General features: G+C 42.7%; 1 protein-coding gene across 1 annotated transcript in view; it reads right to left on the bottom strand.

Moving 5' to 3' along the window:
• Nucleotides 1-15,850, bottom strand: part of OCA2 (OCA2 melanosomal transmembrane protein) — a 279,690-nt gene extending 263,840 nt beyond the window's left edge. The window contains exons 1-2 of the mRNA XM_054974145.1: nucleotides 15,588-15,850; nucleotides 461-559 (exon numbers count right to left, since the gene is read on the bottom strand). Coding sequence (XP_054830120.1) covers nucleotides 461-559; nucleotides 15,588-15,850 — 362 coding nt within the window. The remainder of the gene's footprint in view (nucleotides 1-460; nucleotides 560-15,587) is intronic.
• Nucleotides 15,851-19,912: the final 4,062 nt, after the last annotated feature.

Below are 19,912 nucleotides of genomic sequence, written 5' to 3' on the forward strand. Positions count from 1 at the left end.
TGGAACAAAACACAATTTAGGGTTGCCAACATCCAGGTGGGACCTGGAGATCTCCCAGAATTTCAACTATCTCCAAACTACAGAGATATATTCCCATGGAGAAAATGGCTGCTTTTAACAGAGAACTATATGGCATTATATGCTGCTGAGATCCCATCTCAATGACTTTTCCAATCCAGAATTGGCAACCCTACATCACATATTCTTGGTGGCTCTGAGGGTCCTAGCATGGAAAGTCTCCAGACCATCACACATGGTAAGAAGCATATATACATAATATGCTCCTCTCAAATCCATGTAGCACCACCATGCAGAAGAGATTTTCAAAATGGAGATATAAGTATATAAAACAAGCAAAACAGGACTTAAAATAAGAGATATGCAATCAGAAATTTACTATTCACTATCTGAACAGCATTAGCATGTTTTGAGACCTTAATATCAAATACAAATCTCCTACCCATTTTCTTCAGAGGAAACTTTCAGTAGAGGTGTTCTCTCTGTAAAACAGCTGTCTTTAGATCTTGTGCTGAAGAATTTAGGCAAATTAAAATGATACCTTTAAAACCATAAAGAAAACAAATAGTTACTCTTCATTGCAATCACCTCCCAAATCCATATACAGAAGAGAGTATATCAACTCATTAGATATGAGATTAAGTAAATTAAGTTACTTCAGGGTGTGTGCAACTGCAGGCAAGCAAAATTATGTCAGTATTCCATTTTGGACCTCCATTTATGATTTCAAGAAAAGTGGAGTCAAACTAAGCCTGCCAGGCCACTGCCCAGCATCCCCAACCACATCAGGGACAGGGCAAGAGGCAGACAATCCAGGTGAAAACCAGGCATTACTTCAGCACATTAGCCAATGCTCTGGTCATTCCCCAAACCTTTATGCTACCATAGAATCTGTGGGATATTCAAGAGCATGCCCAGACGTAACATTGATGCATCACAAAATGTTTGGTGTAGTGGTTAAGAGCAACGGGATTCTAATCTGGAGAACTGGGTTTGATTCCTCACTCCTCCACTTGAAGCCAGCTGGGTGACCTTGGGTCAGTTGCAGCTCTTTCAGAGCTCTTTCAGCTCCACCCACCTCACAGGGTGATTGTTGTGAGGATAATAATAACACACTTTCTAAACAGCTCTGGGTGGGCATTAAGTTGTCCTGACGGGCGGTATATAAATCGAATGTTATTATTTATTACTACCTGTAATGATTTCAAGAAATGGGTGCATGTGTCTTTAAATGTTTGGTGAGATAGGTGAAGAGTGGGGGGGTGAAAGAGAGAGATGAGCGAGTGATATGATTGGTTGATGACAGAGTGGGTGGAGTGAAGGCGGTTTTCAGTTACTGAGGAAGAGAAAAGGTTCAGTTAGGGCAAGAGAGGCGAGCTGTGTGCAGCCTGAGTGTGTTCATGTATTTGTGAGGGAAAGGCAACCTGAGTGGAAGCCTGAACTGAATGTATCTGTGAGACTATATATTCACTCTATTTGAAGCAGGCAAACTGTGTGTGCGCCTGAGAGAGAAAGGATTGAGAGTGAAAAGAAAACAGGCTAGCTGTGTGCTGTCTGAGGGGTTCTCTGTGAGGGAAATATAGAGCCTAGAGAAAGAGGCTAACTGTGTGTGAAGCCTTACAAGAGATCTGTGTGAATGAGTTTGGATGAAGCAACTAGAAGAACTAAGAACGACTTTTATGTAACCAATACGCTTCTTAAAAAATAAACTTTTATTTTGTTTTGTTATATCCCAGAGTTAACTCCCATTCCTATCCTCAGGGCCACATAGAACCACGAAGGAGCCTGACGCTCAAACACGTTACAAAAGGGAAAACTTAAATAAAACATTTTGGAATAATATATTCCTGGTGGCAGCAAACTACCCAGAGGGTGTAAGGGGGAGATTTAAAGCAAAATCCACCCTAAAGAAAGTGAAGATCATAACACTACCCTTCACAATTCTTCAGCTGGCCCAAATGCAAGGGTAGGTGGGAAATCCAGATTGCTAGGGAATTGCCTGCCCAAAGAGAACAAATGGCAAGGCTACACCAAGCAGACTCAGACAAAGTGTTCATATTTCATTTGTGTCTATAAGAAACTGATGATGATCAACAGTATAACAGTCTCAGCTGTTTTGCAAATATGCTCAAAATAAACCCTAGACTGTTGTTAGGGTTATACCTAGACAGTTCCCTTATTGCTTATCACCAGGGAGCATTTTTGTTTTTTAATCAGCAATTTCATATTGTTATATCAATATACTGCAGGAAAACTGCAGGGGAAACTGTCAAGTGGAAAATCTATTGCTGTTGAGCTGCATTGGCAGCCACATTGAGTACAGGGAAATCACATAAACCTGCTCCCATTTGGAAACAGGGTTGCCAGGTGCCCTCCCCAAAGAAACCAGACAGCGCCCTGATACTCACGCCACTTTTTTTCTTGCCTGCACACATAGCACACACTTGCTTCCAAGTGACATCATTGTTGAAGCTGGTGCCGAGGAGCTTCCTTGGTTTGGAGAACGGGCCAGCCAGGCACTTCACTGGCCAGGAGAGTGAGCTGGCCGTGCACGTCCTTGGATTGAGATCAAGCTGGCTAGGCACTTCCCTGCTGAGATAGCAGGGACTTACCCAGCTCAAGAACAGGCCAGCTGGGCACTTCCCTGGCACACAGGTGGCTGGGAGAGCAGGATAATGGCTGAAAAGAGGGAGATGGAGGTGGTGCAGGAGGTTGGAAAGGCCACTGGCCACTCCCCAGGAGTGATAACAGGTAGGAAGAGGTGAAGGCCCAGGAAGGCCTGCTATTGCTGCCACCAGCTCCTGCATGCCAGCAGCCAGCCCCACTCAAAAAAATACTGAACATTTATATATCCGATATTTAACCATTTTTACCCCAGACAGTCCATTAAAAAAAAAGACTGTCCAGGGGAAAACCAGACACCTGGCAACCCTATTTGGAAATCACTTGTGAATTGTTAACTGTACTTCTGAATTCGGCTTAATAGGTCTCTATATCTGATGGTGATGGATGCATCATCTTGTCTGTAGTGCTTGTGCACATAATTGTATGCATATACACACTCATACAGTACAAAGCTCACCATTTAACACAAAATGAGCTGCTATAGAACATAGGCCTTATAGATTGGTATGAAAATACATAATGCAGGCACCTTCTTGAACGTAGGCAGAACTGGATCTGTTCAGTATCTGGGTGACAGACTGCCCCAGAAATCTATGTACATTGTTTTGAACACAATAGGAAACTACAGTACCTTTGACCAAAACTATGGAAGCGAGAGAATGGCTGCTGCTCGAGGGCCTGGGGCCAAGAAACTGTGGGGAAACCTTCATACCTTCCATCTTGAAGCCCCATTGCTGCTGTGGTGTATTGACAGTCACGGCAACAATGGGGAAACTGTAGAAACCTGTCTCCATGCGGAAAACACTAGTCTAATAACTAGAGATGGGCATAAACCGGGGAAAAAACAAACCATGTGGTTCGTGGTTTGTCAAATTTCACGAACCACGAACTTTCACGAACCTGCCCTGGTTCGTGAACGGATTCGTTTGGTTCGTGAAAATGTCACATCCAGGTCAGAAAATCATCACTTATGGAGTCAGCAGAAGGTCACTTCTGGGTCAGCAGAAGGTCTGCAGGAAGTCCATCCCCTGTTGCCTAGAAAACTGATTGATTGGCGCCAGGCTGTCTGCAGTGATGAACCAAAAAATGAACCAAATGAACCAGCCTAAAAGTTCATGACGATTTATCAGAAATGGGATCTGATGAACCATGGTTCGCGAACCATGAACCGGCCTGGTTTGTGCTTAATTTTGGTTCGTATTTCAGTTCGTGCCCATCTCTACTAATAACTATGAAATGAAGGGGGGGTCTGGTTGTGATCCTTATGGTGTGGCTACACAATTAAATCCTTTGCACTGTTCCCACTTAAATTAAATGCATCACATTCAAATCAGCTCCCAGTTTTGTGAGGCCTTTTCCAGACACACACTCTCCCCTTCTGAATACTCTGTTAGTACGAGCCATGAGAAACATTCAGTCTACCCATTTGGAGGAAAGGCAAGATAAGCCTTGCTTTACTGCAGTGGAATGACTGAGTGTGCTTTATCATGTTTGAGCTGCCAATTGTGCAAAGGGAAGCATTCTAAGTTTCATGAATCCTGCATTACAATATTTAATATATAAAAACACCAGCTCAGGAAATGGTCATGTCTCTCTTTTCATCCATATATATTAATTCCCTACTTTTGCATGGTATCAGAAGTAGGGTTACCAGCCTCCAGGTGGTGGCTGGAGATCTCCCGGAATTACAACTGATCTCCAGGCCATAGAGATCTGTTCCCCTGGAGAAAATGGCAGGTTTGTAGGGAGGACTATGGAAATATCTTATGGTGAGGTCCTTTCCTTCCCAAAGCCTGTCTTCTCTAGGCTTCATCCCTCAAATCTCCAGGAATTTCCCAACCTGGAGCTGGCAACCCTAATCAGAAGAGAGGAACTGAACAAATCCCAAATATGAATTCAGTACAGAACCATTCCTTGCTTTTAAAATGCTAATTTATCTCAACTGTTTCAAGGATTTTGACAGAACATTTATCACATTCACAAGTCAACCTGTGTTCCCTAGGAGATAGATCCAGTGACCTTTCAGTTGAATTCAAAGAATGCTGGAACTATTGTTTGGAGTAAGAGGAAAATTCAGCTGTACAGAAAAACAACCTTACATAAAAGACATTGACAATACACATAGCATTCTATTGGATTCAAGGGCATCTAGATTAAACTAGACTACCAAGAAAATAAGTGTTAATGTTTCTGTAATTCCTGTTTATTTCTCTTTGATTGTGGCTATACAGATTGAGAAAGCAGGGGAGGAATGTTGGGGTACTAGGTCCCACAGGGGCAGCAAAAAAGCAAGGTTAGTTAGAGATATGAGTCCCTTTTTTCTAATATGCTAAACACTGTTTGCTTGTTTGCCTACAGCTTGCAATTCTCAGGCACTCTTCCCACTAACTTCTTCCTGCCAACCATGTAGCTAGAAGACTGATGCTTTTCTTGTTCTATCCAGTAATTTAACTTCCTAACTAAGTGTTTTCTGTTCTCTTTAAGTAGACATACCTCTCTTTACCTTTTCTTTAAGTAGACATATCTCTCAGCTGCAGTTAATCTCCTGCTCTCTATATACCACACTGTGGGGGTAAGGTTACATTATTAATAACTAGGGTTATCAGTCCCCTGCTGGTAGCAGAGGATCCCCCACTCCAATCCTCCTCCACCACTCACCTGGCCAGTGGGGAGAAAGATGTGGGAATGGTCCTCCTAGGCTTACTCCCAAGGTGGCATGATGATGTCACTTCCCAGGAGTTTTGTCATCACACCACCCTGAGAGTGCACTCATGCTTCTCAGTGGGCCAACTTGGACCACCAAACGAGCTGAATTGGGCCCATTTGAGGCCCAAATCAGCCTGGAGCAAAGTGTGCACGCACTCCTGTGCCTGTGCGATGACATCACCCGGAGGCCCTGTCGCCAGAAGTAATGTCAGTATGCAGGTGCAAGAGCATGCACAAAGTGTACAAAAGAGAGAAGCAGAAAAGCTGAGTACTGGGTAACCACCCTCCCACTGGGAGGGTAAGGGATCTGGCAACCCTATTAATAATCTACCAGAAAGCTGGTGTGATCTCTGTTCCCAATACTCCTTGTAAGACAGGCCCAGCTTTACAATATTTAATATATAAAAACACCAGCTCAGGCCCAGCTTGCAATATATGATGATGTAGGTAAAAGAATTTCTCTTCTTCCTCTCTCAGGAAAGACATTGATGGGGTGGAACTATTATAAATTGGCAAACTATGTTGTGAGCTTCTTATCAGCCAAGGAAATTCTGCAGATCCTCACTGGCAGTCTCTAATCTGCCCTGTTCTTATGGATTGGAAACAAAGGGCAACCCCAGAACCAAACTGAAAGGAACCAACAAACCGGGGAACCACGAATCTAGAAATTAATTGTATGTATTCTTCCAAAGTGCAAGGTGCAAAAGTGCTGAATAAATTTAACATGTATCATAAATACGTTTACAGAATGCAAAGTCCATCCGTTAGAACATCAAATCGTCACAATTTCAAAATCACAAAGTCCATCCGTTTATAACATGAATCTTCACCGTCCGGAATACATTTGAAACTTTAAAGTGCAAATGCTGGGTACAATGAAAGAAGCCGGTGGGTGGGGAGACTGTGCAAGATGTTTGTTCATTCACGGTCCAGAAATAGAATAAATATTTAAAAAAACGCTGACGGGAGTTTGCAGGCAGATTGTTATTAACCCGTTTCGTGAGTAAAAAGGCTCACTTCATCCTGGGCATAAAGATAATCAGACCGGAAGTACCAAGACATCTGCCTGTGTGGCCATTGCTGGAGACAGGATGCTGAGCGAGATGGCCTCGTCTGATCCAGCAGGGATACACAAAAGCTTATGCTAAAATGTATGTTACGCCTTTGACAGGCCACTGGACTCCTGTAGAACAAAGAGCTGCAGGCAGCGTATTACTTTCAGGCGTCAAATCAACCCTAAGCGGTTTTTTATTTCATTTTAAAACTTATTTTATATCCTTTAAGTCATTTGAATTTATCCTTCTTATTCTATCGCCTGTCCGCTACGTTAAAATATATCGATGCATTCCCAGCGCCTCCCATGGCTCTTGCAAGTCACACACCCGCAAGAGACTTGCCTGAAATCTGCCCAACTGTCTAGGGAGTTTCAGCACCCTTAACACAGCAAGAAAGGAAATTACTCATTATATATTACAAAGACAAAGTGAGGAGAGATTAGCAATATCTGTAGACCATGGCACAGTTTGGGAAGATGGATGTCTTTGATCAAAACCAAGAACCTTGGAGTAGATATATTGAATGCCTAATTTTTTTCTTTAACGTCAGCTGTGTGACTGATGATGAATAGATGTTGCCTTCACCTTGCAAATCAAGGAGACTCAGGAGATGTCATGTGAGAATAGACCTGTAGACAGTAGTGACCGAGGTAGCTTGAGCAGTATAATCCCATTTCCTATTGATCGTTGAGTTTAGGAAATCTACCCCATATCTCTAGTTAGTTGATTACTCAGATTATTCAGAGATTGTCAGGCTTTGGAGGGAAGGATGTGGTAACCTAAAGGTTAATCTTCTGTTGTGCAAGAGACATACCAAAATGGGAGGTGGTGTTATTACATTATTAAACTTGGTTTGTCATTGTGGCTTCTGTACAGTCCCTCATGGGAAATGCGCATCGCAGGCCAGCCATGGCTAACTGCACATGTGCAGGCCAGCCATGGATGTTCCAAAGCTCCTAGAAGCGCAAGATACTCACCCACCCTTTTCACATAATCTTTCCCCAGTACACCTATAAAAGGGTGGCTGAGCATCCCCCTTCCTATGTGTGCCTGCACCAATCACTCAACAAACAACAGTTACAAGTAAGGTAGGTACATAAATATGACATTAAAAATCACAACACTCAAAAACCAGGGTGAGATTATGTTATTCTTCCAGGACATTCCATTGCTGAGCTAAAAGTGGCAGTCCTTAAACAAATAAACATCAAGGGTAGATTACAACATGAGACTGCTGAACCTGAATTCATTAACAAGTTCAGAACAAAGTACTACCACCACCCCAGGGGTTGAATAGAGACATCGGATTTCTTATCTCACTACAAATGCTAATTTCTGCTCTGTCAAGCTGCATTGTACTTTTACATTCTGACTCCCTTCTTTGCTTTACCCCTTCCACCTTCCACAATTTCTGATTCAACAAATCCTAGCAAGTATATAACCACCTTGTTTAGCTGCTTACCTCTGTGACAGAAAAACTTAGGCTACTAAGCAGCTGACTAGAAATAATACATGGCTGGTGACTTGGTAGCTCACAAACATAATTAGTATCATTATCATCACCATCATCATCACCATGTAGTACATTTTTATCCTGCCTTTCCTCCAAGGAGCTAAGGGCAATATACATCTATGACATTTCCTTGTCCTTAAACAACAGAAATGGCACCAGAGGAGTTTTTTAAATTCCAAAAATAACTAACTGGTTTATTTATTTTAGAGAGGAAAGGTCAGGTGAAATCAGGGATTGAATATGAGGTAAAATCAGAACGTGCACAGACGTGCACAGACCCCCCCACTAGAGGGTTGGCAACCCTACTCAGAAAGCTTCATGGCAGAGTCCCTGCCAGGGCTGCTCAACTCAACAGCACCAGCAATCAGCATTAGCTCACCCCTTGTTTTTTCCTGCAAACTGGTAGGAGTGCAGGAGGAGATGTTCGTTGAGCTGACACAAAGTGCCATTGCTGTTGAAGGGAGCTGAGTCAAGCAGCCCCTGCAGCATTGGCAAGTTGCTGAGGTTTGGCTCAGCCTGTTTCTGACCCCCAGGAGTCTTCTAGGTCAGTGGCTCACTGGGAAATGTCCCTGTATGTTAAATGGCCAGGCTGCCCCTATTCTAGTTAGGCACCCTAACTGCGATACCATGCTTGCTCTCAGATATAATGGTATTAAAGCTGAGGTGCAGGAAGAAGTTTTGCTTCACAACATTATTAAAAGGATTTAAAAGTTGAATTAAAGATCTACTATTTCTTGAATAATCTGATGCCAAAGAAGGTATAGTCTCCTTTCAAAAGAAGTGCAAGATGCTGATTTAAATCACAGGTCATTGCTTTAATGTCACATCTCCAGTATCAGTGACACAAATCTAATTAATGCCTCTGGAAGTCTCAGAAGAGTGAGTTAAAAAAACAGATAAAAAGGCGACTAAGCAGCAAACTGATTCAGTGTGATCTTTGTCCTCAACATTTCATATTTATTTATGGAATAACCAGAGGATTGGCAATACAGGCATTCAATGCTACAAAATGTGCAGGTTATAAAACATTCATACTAAAACTCTTCACTCCCCAAGTTCTCCTGTCAATCACCAAATAAATTCCCAGTTGTCAGGTCCTGACTCCTCCTGACAGCCATATACATACTTAGTACATACGATGTGCCATCCGGTTTCCAGGCATTAACCAGCCATTACCATGGGTTTTTTCCCAACTGAATAGTCTATATATTATCTCTCATGAATGAACTGTTATGAAAGCCCTAGTGCCTCAACTTATACCCAAGATTGCAGTTTGGTTGATTAGACAATTTCCATCTATCTAAACTTTTAAAGATTGACTGTCATGCACCAAAAACACTTTAACAATTTATAGTGCTTACTTTAAAAACAATACATAGAGATAGGAAAACTGCAAGTAAAGATTTGCTGGAATACAGAAAGTCCTTGATGACTTGTAATAAGCCAATTGAGAAGAAATGCACTCTTTGCATGTTCAAAATGACATTATTATTACCTCTATTATTCCTAGGGTTGCCAGGTCCTCTTACCTTCCCGGTGGGAAGAGGGACCTGGCATTTATCTTCCCGCTGCCCCTGGCATGCATCTCACGTGCGCGCTTTGCTGGCACGGTCTGGCACCAGCACGATGATGTCACTTCTGGGAAATGACATCATCATGCAAGGTGGGAGTGCACACGCTTTGCAGCAAGCTGATTTGGGCCTCAGACAGGCCTGATTAGGCCTGTTTGGGGCCCAAAATCAGCCCACTGCAAAGCACAGGAGAGCTCTTGGAGCAGCGCAATGACATCAGTGACGTCATGCCAGACCCAGGGGCATGTCCAGGAGGCCCATTCCCTGCCTTTTGTCCACACACACCGGCCCAGTAAGCAGTGGCTGGGGGTGAAAGGTGTGAGGGGGGGATCCCGCACCCCCACTAGGGGAATGGAATCCCTAATCTGAATTAATAGGTCCAAGATTTGAAATAAAACAAGGAATATTCCCTTGATTTTTCCTTGATAAACAGGATCACACAAATCTGAAATGTATTCTGTATTAATTTTTTTAAACTAGCTTGGCTGGGTTTTTTTCCCCCTCAAGTTAATACAACATATGTCTGTTAGAGAAAAAGTGCTTTCTAGAAATAAATGCATAAAATCTATACAAACTGGTCATATTCCTTGCTGTATGGAGATATTCTGCTTTCTAGCAAAATGCACAGCTACAAATATTTCTACCTCTATCATCTTTTTTAATACTGTTATACAACTATGAACAGATTTCTAATGGCAATCTCCTCGATACATGTTGCTATTACCATGTGATAAAAGTAAGAGTTCTTTAACAATTTGGGGAGGAGGGTAGAATTTACTATTGTTTTCTGTAAGTTTATCACAGTTTTCAATGCATTAACTAACTATAAGTGAAAAACAACAATTAAAATACAGAAACTACAAAGGACCTTTAAAAACACTTTTGCTGTCATGTATTTCAGACAAGAGGCATGAAAAGAAGAAAAAGGATTCTTTTTTTAATTAGCTTGACTTCTTTTGGTGAATGAATACAAGATCTGAATCATTACTCTGCTTTGTTCAACATTTGTAGTATCTATTTTGCACTCACTCTTGTAAACTAAAGCAAACCTCAGCAAACCTATGCCCAAGGCAAAATATCCTACCAACCTGTAAAATGTCTATTTTTAAAAAAAAAAATCAAAATAACTTTGATGAACCGCATTTCATCATAAATGACACTAGTACAACTGATAAGCAGAGTCCTGCTTTCCTGTTCCTGCTTCTCCCCCTTTCCCTTGCCCCATCTTAGCTTTACAATCCTTTTATCAGGTATATTCATTAAAATCAGGTTCGTGGGGCTTTCAGCCTGAGGTTTGCATGATGAAACAGCTGTCAATAAAACCTTAAAGAGGATTGGTGCTCACATGTCACTGGCATGACTGAAGGGGTAAAGTTACTCCTATCCCTCCGAGAAAGATTAAAGTCTCAGTCTAGCTGAGGTTGTCTATCTAATATACAAACTGCAAAAAGCACATTACATAAATCAACTATTGTGGGTGAAGTAATCATAAATATAGAAAAGATGCATTAATTTTGGCTTACATTGTATACTGTGGGCTTATCTACTGCGTAATACATCCTACACAAGAAACAAACATAATACCTCACCTCACCTCACCTAATAATCAGACAAATTGCCTCTGTGGGTGTACTGTTCAGAGTCCACTCTAATAACCAGGCCACCTCAGGCAGTAGATTAGGGGCCAGCAACCTGCCATCCTGCCTATCAAAAGCCTGCTATCCATCCATTGGCCCAAGTGGCAGCCCCACCCAACAGCCAAATGAGATCATCCTCCTTACTTCCTTGCTCTCCCCAGACTTTCTCAAAAATAGTACCTGTAGCCATGCATGCTAATTCCTAAGCTGGCCAGATTCCTTCTTCTCTTGAGACTTTGACGAACTTTAAAGGGAACTGGTGGCCAAATTCTTGCAAGAAGTAGAATTCTTGTGAGCGTTTAGGAAGCTTTATAGGGCATGCACAATTTGCGGCACTGTTTTTAAAAAGCACTGGGATAGTAAAACAGTAAAGAAGAATATCTCCTCCAGCTACTGATCACTATGGTGAGATGGTGGACCTCAGCAATGGTGAGGAGCATCGATAGTGGAGACCACTGCCTCAAAATATCTTGATGCCACAGATACTATAGGCACATTTACATAACAATGGCTGTGCTGGGTCAAACCAAAGGCACATCTAGTCCAGCATTCTATCCCTAATGTTGCCTAGCCAGATGTCCCTAGGAAGCTTAAAAGTAGAGCATGGTGGAGTTAGTCTTTACAAGCATCCTAAAATTAAAAGTATGGAACCTCTGAACATGGGTGTCTGATTCTTAGCTGCTATAATTAACATAAATAAATTCAATTAATTCTGCATTTTGGTAAATCTAAATGTATTCCTTAATTACACATAGTATTAACTAGTTTGTCAACAAACTCAGAGTTTTCTTTCACTATGTAAAGCAGCTGGAGAACTCACGGGGTAGGGGTTCCTTCCCAACTGGTCAGGAAGGCTGATATTTTCAAGGAGTTGAATCTTCTTGTAGTGGATGAAGTGGAGATGACATTAGCAGAGATGATTAAGATCATGGGAGTGCTCATGGATCCAATTGTGCTGAGTGGCCAAGAGTACCTTCTATCATCCGTACCTGGTTCACCAACTCTAACCCTTCTTAAACTCAATTGTTCTGGCCACACTAATCCATACTTTTGTAACAGTTGGGCGGCTTTAATGCACTTTGTGGTGAAATGCTTTACACCCAAAAAATCATATCAACGTTTGCAATAATTGGAACAGCACATTGTACAAGCATTGTACAAACAGGGGTAGTATTAGCTGCAGAGCAAATGGGGCAGCTGCCCCAGACTAAGAGGGGCATGAGGGGAGTACTGGAGACCCTGTCCACTAGCCCTGGATAGCATTCAGCAATCAGCAGCTGATTGCCATCCCAGCCCCCTCCCCAAGACCACCCTAGAGCTCCAGCCCCAAAGCTCTGTTGGAATAGAAGTGACTCAGCATGCCTGGACACTGGGGGACACTATTCTTCTCTTTACATTTAGAAGGAGACTGTTTTTATGTGATGATTCTCTTTGTTTAATATGGAAACTTCTATCTGATTCCTCCTCCTTTTTCTGTGCTTTTTGTTCTCACTCTCCTCCTGGTCTTGCAAGAACCCTTCTGCAGCGCTCTCCTGCACAAGCGTGCCAAGAGGCATGTCCAGACTCCCACTCACATGTAGCCAGATTAGCTGGCCACTTGTAATAGTGAATAGTGTTATTTAGATTAGGTTTTACATTTTCTTCTGCTACTACAAGAATGCGAGTTAATATGAATAACCTTTAATAAAAGTAAGTTTTATCTGTTACAATATACTGGCTTGGAGAGAGTTTTTACCACACGTGATTCTACACTTTCCTAACTGTGCAATTTTGCTACAACAGCTAATATTCCTCAATAGGCTCAATCCCAGATCATCCAGAGGGTCCAGCCTAGCCTGACACTCTTGTAGCCAGGTCAGCCAGCAAAGCTTGCCTTATGAGACCTACTAGCCTCTTTCTTCTCCTCCACTCTGCCACAGGAAGAGGTGAGAGCAGAATTTCAATTCATGTTGGTTCCCTTTACCTCTCAATTCCTGGCTCCTCTTGCCTCAGCCAGCCATCCCCTCATAGAATTGCACAAAGCCTCCTGCTAGCTCATTCTGTCTGGTAGTAAGAAATCTGCACAGCTTTACCAATTGCCAAGGCTCATGCAATGGGGCACATTAAAGTGCCTCGCCTTCTCTGGCAACTTTTAGTAACATCTTTGCACATGGCTCCAAAAATGGAAATTCTGATGTTTCAGATCCAGGCAGCCACCTTCTTTCTGTTCTATATTTTCTTTTGTATCATCACAAGAACACTACAAATTAGGTGAATTTAATAAATTATCCAGTGGTAAACACCTGTCTCTCCCTCCCACTATCCTGCAATAACTGCAAATGATTTGCCCGCTACAGACAAATGCAATATGCCCTAGGGTGGGAATAAAGGGAATAGAGGAACCCATAATTGACTTCTGCCCAGGGCTGGTTACAAAGAGGCTTTTTGCAGGCTAACAGTTACAGAAGGGAAGAGGCAGGTGTAGATGAGTCACTGGGCCCAGTGGGAATTATTACCGTTCCTCCAGGCCTGTAAGACAGAGATGTTCTGCCAGGCATATGGTTCTGGCTGAGGCATGGGTGAGCTATCCAGCTGGCCTCCTGCTGAGGGGGGATGGGGACTTCCCTCTCACCCCGGTTTCTGCTGACTCACTTTAAATAGCTTGCTATCTCCCACCCCATGGGAATGTGCTTGTATGGGCTGGATGGTATGAATTGCCGCATTGAAGATGTTACTTACTGGAACTGAGATTTGAATGTAATTTATCTTATCAATGTGGTTTTATATTCTTATATATGTTGTTATCCGCTCTAAGGCCCCTTGCAGGGAGAGTGGACTATACATTTAATAAAATAAAAAATAGTTAATTTGCATTAGAATCCCCCCTTTTACACATGGATAAAAGATAAGCTTGTTTAAGTAACTGGTCAGCTAGCTATAGCTGGGTACTCTTACTCCTAAACAGTCATGTCTCCCCAAAAGGGAAGTCTGTGACACCAGTACAGCTTCACTCCTAACTGCTATTAGCCTTAGTAGTAGGGTTGCCAGGCCAAGCTTGGCAAAAACCAGGAGAGTTGAGGGGTGGGGACATGGAGGGAAATGTGGCATTAGTGACATCATTACATCTAGAAATGAGTAGCTCTAGGAATCACCACAATTCTATAATAAAACTATATGGATTTTACCATAAATATTTAGGAAATCCTTAGAGTATCCCATGACCCCATTTCCCCAACTCTCCACCCCCTAATGCTTCTTCTCCCCGCGCCCCTCCAGTGACCTTCCTGGCAACCCTATACTCCAGTGCTTGAAGATGTTTTTGTAGCCTGACTGAATTTCAGTATCAAGACTGAGCTGGGGCAGGGGGAATAGATCACATGAGGGAGTGCACTGCCCATGGCCAGAGGGAGCAGAGCATGCAAGTGGCAGCCAGAGGGAGCAGAGTGGACTATGCTCTAAGCCTTGGTCCTAGGGGAGTCAGCGGAGCATGCACAGCGTTGGCTCAATCCCCAAACAGGAGCGGGTGGTTGGGGCCGCTGCAAGCACACCTGGCTGGGGCAAGAGAAGAAGGTAGTGCTGGGCACTACTGGCACATGGCGAGGTGGGCATGCAGGGAGCTGGCTGTTGGCTTCCTGAATTGCCATCCTCTATATGGTCCTTGACCATAGAGTAGTGGGAAGGATTCTCTCCATCTTTTCCCTGGCAGAGAATTGCATCATGGATTATCTCGCTCGCTTTCAAAAAAACTGCCCCAGATTTCCTGCCCTTGAGCTACCAGAAGAAGACCTGAGGAGAAAGGATTTTTTCAAGAGACAGAGAGAATACCACCCATCGCTCTTCTTCCCGGCAGAGAATCTCATCGAGTGGCTGTTCTTTCTGACTACATTTCCCATGGAAACTTGCAGGAAACTGACACATGAAGAACACGTGTCAGGCATCTCGTGTAATTTCCTCTAAGTTGGAAAAAAATCTTATTCAGTGTCCACAGTGAAAAGCACTAAGAATCCTCCCACAGACTCTCAAGATAACAAACAATCCACTTGGAAAAATCATATATTATTCTTCCTGTCTAAACTGTAAGATTACAGGTCATATATGTTCAGAACAGTCAACAGCAATCACAGAATTTGTTCTCTTCTCATAGACTTAAGATATACCAATAATTTATATATCACTCTACAGTACACGGTCCTGTGCACTTTTTGCTAAACTAAAAAGAATCGGGGGGAAACAGATATTGGGAAATACAGAGGAAAAAAGTATGTCCTATGGAAGCCATAAAAGCAGATATTAGTTCTGAAACTTGCTGAGAGAATCTCCTTCCCTAGGCAATTCAGACTGCTGGTAGCTTTCTATCTAAACTTTTTCCCCATGCCTAATATTACAGAAAGATATATTAAGCAAAATATTTATTAATGATTGAGCCTGAAAATAAAAACAAGATAAATCTGAAGTGATAGATTTTGTTCACTTCACATCTTACCTCCCTTGAAAAGTCAGAGGACTAAAATCTTTCCCCAGCGTAATGCAACATTCTGGTTCACAGACACTGTTTGGATAGGGCTTTTGTGGCTCTCCCTGAACAGCCATCATTTCCTTCAACAGCTTCAGCTCACGGAAGTTGTTGGAAATTGGTTCCGCTGCCATGTCTCCAAGCAAATCCACATGGTGAGGGACTGAGGCCTGCGTCAACTCCATATCTACTTTTCTAGATATTGCACTGTCATCTTTGTTGTCCAAGTACATAGCTCTGTTATCTGATGGACACTGTTTTCTTGCCTGAAAAAGAGACAAAAGAGTTAAGCAGAATTTGTACGTCCACAAGTATAGTAACTTTATCGATAGTATTTCATATGAACTCATGGAGCTCCCCTAAAACAAGTCAAATCATTGCTCTGTCAAAGTTAATATTGTCTACTCTGATTAACAGTGTCTTCCCAGGGTCTCAGATGGAGGTCTTTTACATCACTTATTACTGGATCCTTTTAATTGGATATACTTAGATTGAATTTGGGACCATCTGCAGGCACTGCAAATCCTCTGCTACTGAGCTCCAGCTCAGCCTTGGGTTTCATCAGCCTAATATTTTGTAGCTACTGAATATTATAAGTGAACTCTCTAAACTCCATTGTTGTTCTGGAGATAGGGTTGCCTTTTTTTCCTTCAGAGAGGAGAGAAAGAGGAAGTCTGGGGGAAAACTGCAGCCAGGAACAATCCTGTGACAGTGGAGAGGATGCCAATTGGGCTTGCAGAAAAACTTCTTGGTGTCCTGCTGTTCAACTGAAGTTCCAAGTAACACTTTTAAGATTGACCGAGAGACAAAAAGAAAGTAGAAAGGGCCTTGAACCAGTGATCTCTTACTACTTAACTGGCAAAACACAAAAGGCCTTGTTGAAAATTTACTCATGGAACTAGAGTTGCCATTCGGCTGGTGGGAGAACCCCTGCTGGCATTCTCCTACTGGCACTCAGTGCAGTGGCAGGCGAAATGGGCTGGCAAAACAGTGTCCTCCTTAGCAGGGTTGCTGGGTCCCCTGGGGGCACTTATCCCACACGTGCGCTTCTGTGTCATCAGAAAATGATGTCATTTCCAGTGCAACACAGGCGGGTCACAACAGGAGCTAATTCTCTAAAAATTGGCCCAAAACTTAGTATTAATGACATTATTTCCTAGTGTGATGGGTGGGTGCACACTTTGTGTATGTGTCTCAGGCCTGTCTCCAGCCTTTCTGGCCAGTTGAGTGGCAGCAGAGAGGCAGAAGTTGGCAAAGGCTAAAGGATCCCTCGCTATGGAGGATCTGGCAAACCTAATCCTTTGACACTGCCATATCATTTCCTGTTGCATAACTGGAAGTGATGTTACTGAATTACAAAGCACTCTAGGATTCACCCAAAACTCTATTGCTTTTCCCGTAGTTTTTCAGATGAATGATAGAGTGTCCTGTGACTAGACATGGGCATGAACTGCAAAAAAACCGAACCGTGCAGTTCATGGTTCATGGCATTTTCATGAACCAGGAACCACAAACTCCCACGAACTGGGGCAAGTTCATGAACCAGTTCGTGGTTGAGGTTTGTGGGGTTTAAATGCCTTTTCCCGGCCACTTAGCAGCGGCAGGGAAAGGGGCATTTAACCCCCCAGATCAGCTGCTTGTTGGGGAGATCCCCAACAAGCAGCTGATCATTTAAACAGGGTCTGTTTAAATGACCGCTCCCAGCAGCAGGGAAATGGCCATTTAAACTGCGGGTGGGGCTTGACTAGCCGGCCAGGAACGCCACTGTTTAAATGATCAGCTGCTTATCGGGGATCTCCTCGACAAGCAGCTGATCCACGGGTTTAAATCCCCCTTTCCCTGCTGCTTTCCAGCGGCATGGAAAGGGGCATTGCTGTTTTCAAATGAACCAAACAAACCAGAAGACCAGTTCATGGAAGTTCATGGAAACGAGCTTCCACGAACCACTGGTTTGCGAACCACAAACCGGGCTGGTTTGTGGGGGTTTTTTGTTTGTATTCAGGTTCATGTCCATCTCTACCTGTGACACAGTGATATTACTTCCATTTACACAGCCAGAAGACACATTGCAATATCACTAGCTACCATTAGGGTAAGTCCCACCCCTGCCAGTCTCCCAAGGGCTGGCAACCCTACTTGGAACCCAGTTATTTTGAGGAAGCTTCCCTGTTTACTTACCTCATTAAAGTTTTTGTCACTATTAAATACACGTGGCCTTCAGCACTTACTTCAAATCATATTTGCACAGGAACACTACTGATGTTACAGTTTCAGGTGTCAGTCTATAGTAGCAGAACAAAATTAAAGTCCAGTTGGACCTCAGAGCTAACTAATCAGGTATCTGACAAACTGAGCTTTAACTCAGGAAAGCTTATACACTGGAAAATTTTGTTGGACTCTGACTACCAATTTGTATCATTCTGAAAAACATGAAATACATTCTGAAAAATGTGAAATAATGTGTATTTGGAATTTGTCTTTTACCTGCTTTATAGTATAACATTTGTTAATGTCATTGAGCATTGTGGCATTTTAAAAAGCCAAATAAGTATATACTGACCTCTTGTGGCAAACATTCAAAGATTTTTAAACTGTTAATTATGGGAAAGTGTATTTCTCCAGACCAACATCTGACTACGTTAAATTATTTTTAACGCAACTTTGTCAGGCCATACAGTGCTTTATAGAGTCGCATAAGAAAGATAGTCCCTGCTTTGAGAAGTTTGCAATTTAAATGTACACAAGCCGTCAGGGAAATTGGTGCATATGTTAGCAACCAAGCCATACCCTCACACTAATAGGGAAGTTTATGAGTATAGCTATATCATGAACCACTCTCCTTGTGTGCTTAAAGCACATGACATATTGCCAGGCTAGGAAGAACAGGTCCCAATCTGGCTGGAAGGAGAAATGACTGGAACTTGAATCATGAGGCAGACTGGCCAACAGACCCACATCCCAGAGATGTGCAAAGATGTAAGGACAAAAGAGGTCTTCCAGGTTAATCTCCTCCACACCCTTCCAATCTTCCCTTACCCACCTTCCTAATCAAGGCTACTCAGGGATCTGATAGCCCTTGCTATCCAACAATCGCAGGTCAACAATCACTTTTCTTACCTTTAGTAACACTCAGGAAAGCTTAATCAAGCCTTTCCCATTTTATTGTCTCACCTCCAAAGACAGCCATTAGGCTATTATTCTGAGGCAGAAGATGTGATCCTACCCCACGGTACATTCCACGATATAATTGGACTGCCCTGCCATGTGTGTGTTTGTGTATCCTGGGTCCCTATGCACACTCTCAAACACGTGTCTGAGCTTTCTCCTTCCTCTTGCCATGAAGCACTGGTCACTCAGCTGCTACTCTCTATGGACGTCCTCTGTCTCCTAGACTGGTAAATATCACCCACCCTGAATCTCTCTCCCTCTTCCTCCCTGTTTTCTAGTTTGTTCTGTGCATACGTTGTGTGTGTTTTCTTTCGTGTTTGTTTTTGCTGCCCCTTTAATAAACCTCGCAAGTAGACCCTTCCTTTAGGGCATACTTCCATCAGTAGGAGAAACCAGCAGCATGACAACCCTCTATATCAAACAGAATCTCTGTTGCTATTAAAGGCTGATGGGGAAAATATTTCTTGGTTAGGCCAGCTAATGCCAAGTACTACTAATATTGTCTATAGGTTCCAAATTTGAATCATTGAACTGATTGCCAAATAGCTCAGAAGAGTGCAATCCTAAACAGAGTTATACCCTTCTAAGCCCAGTTACTTCAAATGAAGGGTATATCTCTATTTAGGACAGAACTGTTAAATAACAAGTACTTTTTTAGAAAACCAACGTAGGTACAATCATCCAAAAGAAAAAGTAACTTATCTAACACCATTTATTAATTACTTTGACAGCTGGTAATCTCAGCATCAGCAGTTCAAACTGTGGAAGATGATGGTTTAGGCTCTGTGAAGATAGTGGCCCTAATCTAGCTCTAGTAAAAAAAAATAGTTGAGGGGAACCAGTATTGGATGTTCATACTCATCAACAGATGCACTCATTATAATGAATGGGGCCCAAATGAGTATCACACTTCAAATTAGCATCTACAGCCAAATGTGCACCACTCTGCATTGGCTACCTACATGCATCTCCTTTGCTGGAACAGCTCTTTAGAGAAAGAAGTAATATTGTAGAACTGTCAGTGTCTGTAAGGTAAACTGTCAGACTTGCTGTCCCACAGGGGTCTCTAATCAAACTGGTTCTGTAGTTTGCCGTAGGATGACAAGCAGCACCTGGAAAAGCCAAAA

This window comes from Eublepharis macularius, chromosome 3, assembly GCF_028583425.1.
Source record: "Eublepharis macularius isolate TG4126 chromosome 3, MPM_Emac_v1.0, whole genome shotgun sequence".
Taxonomy (NCBI): domain Eukaryota; kingdom Metazoa; phylum Chordata; class Lepidosauria; order Squamata; family Eublepharidae; genus Eublepharis; species Eublepharis macularius.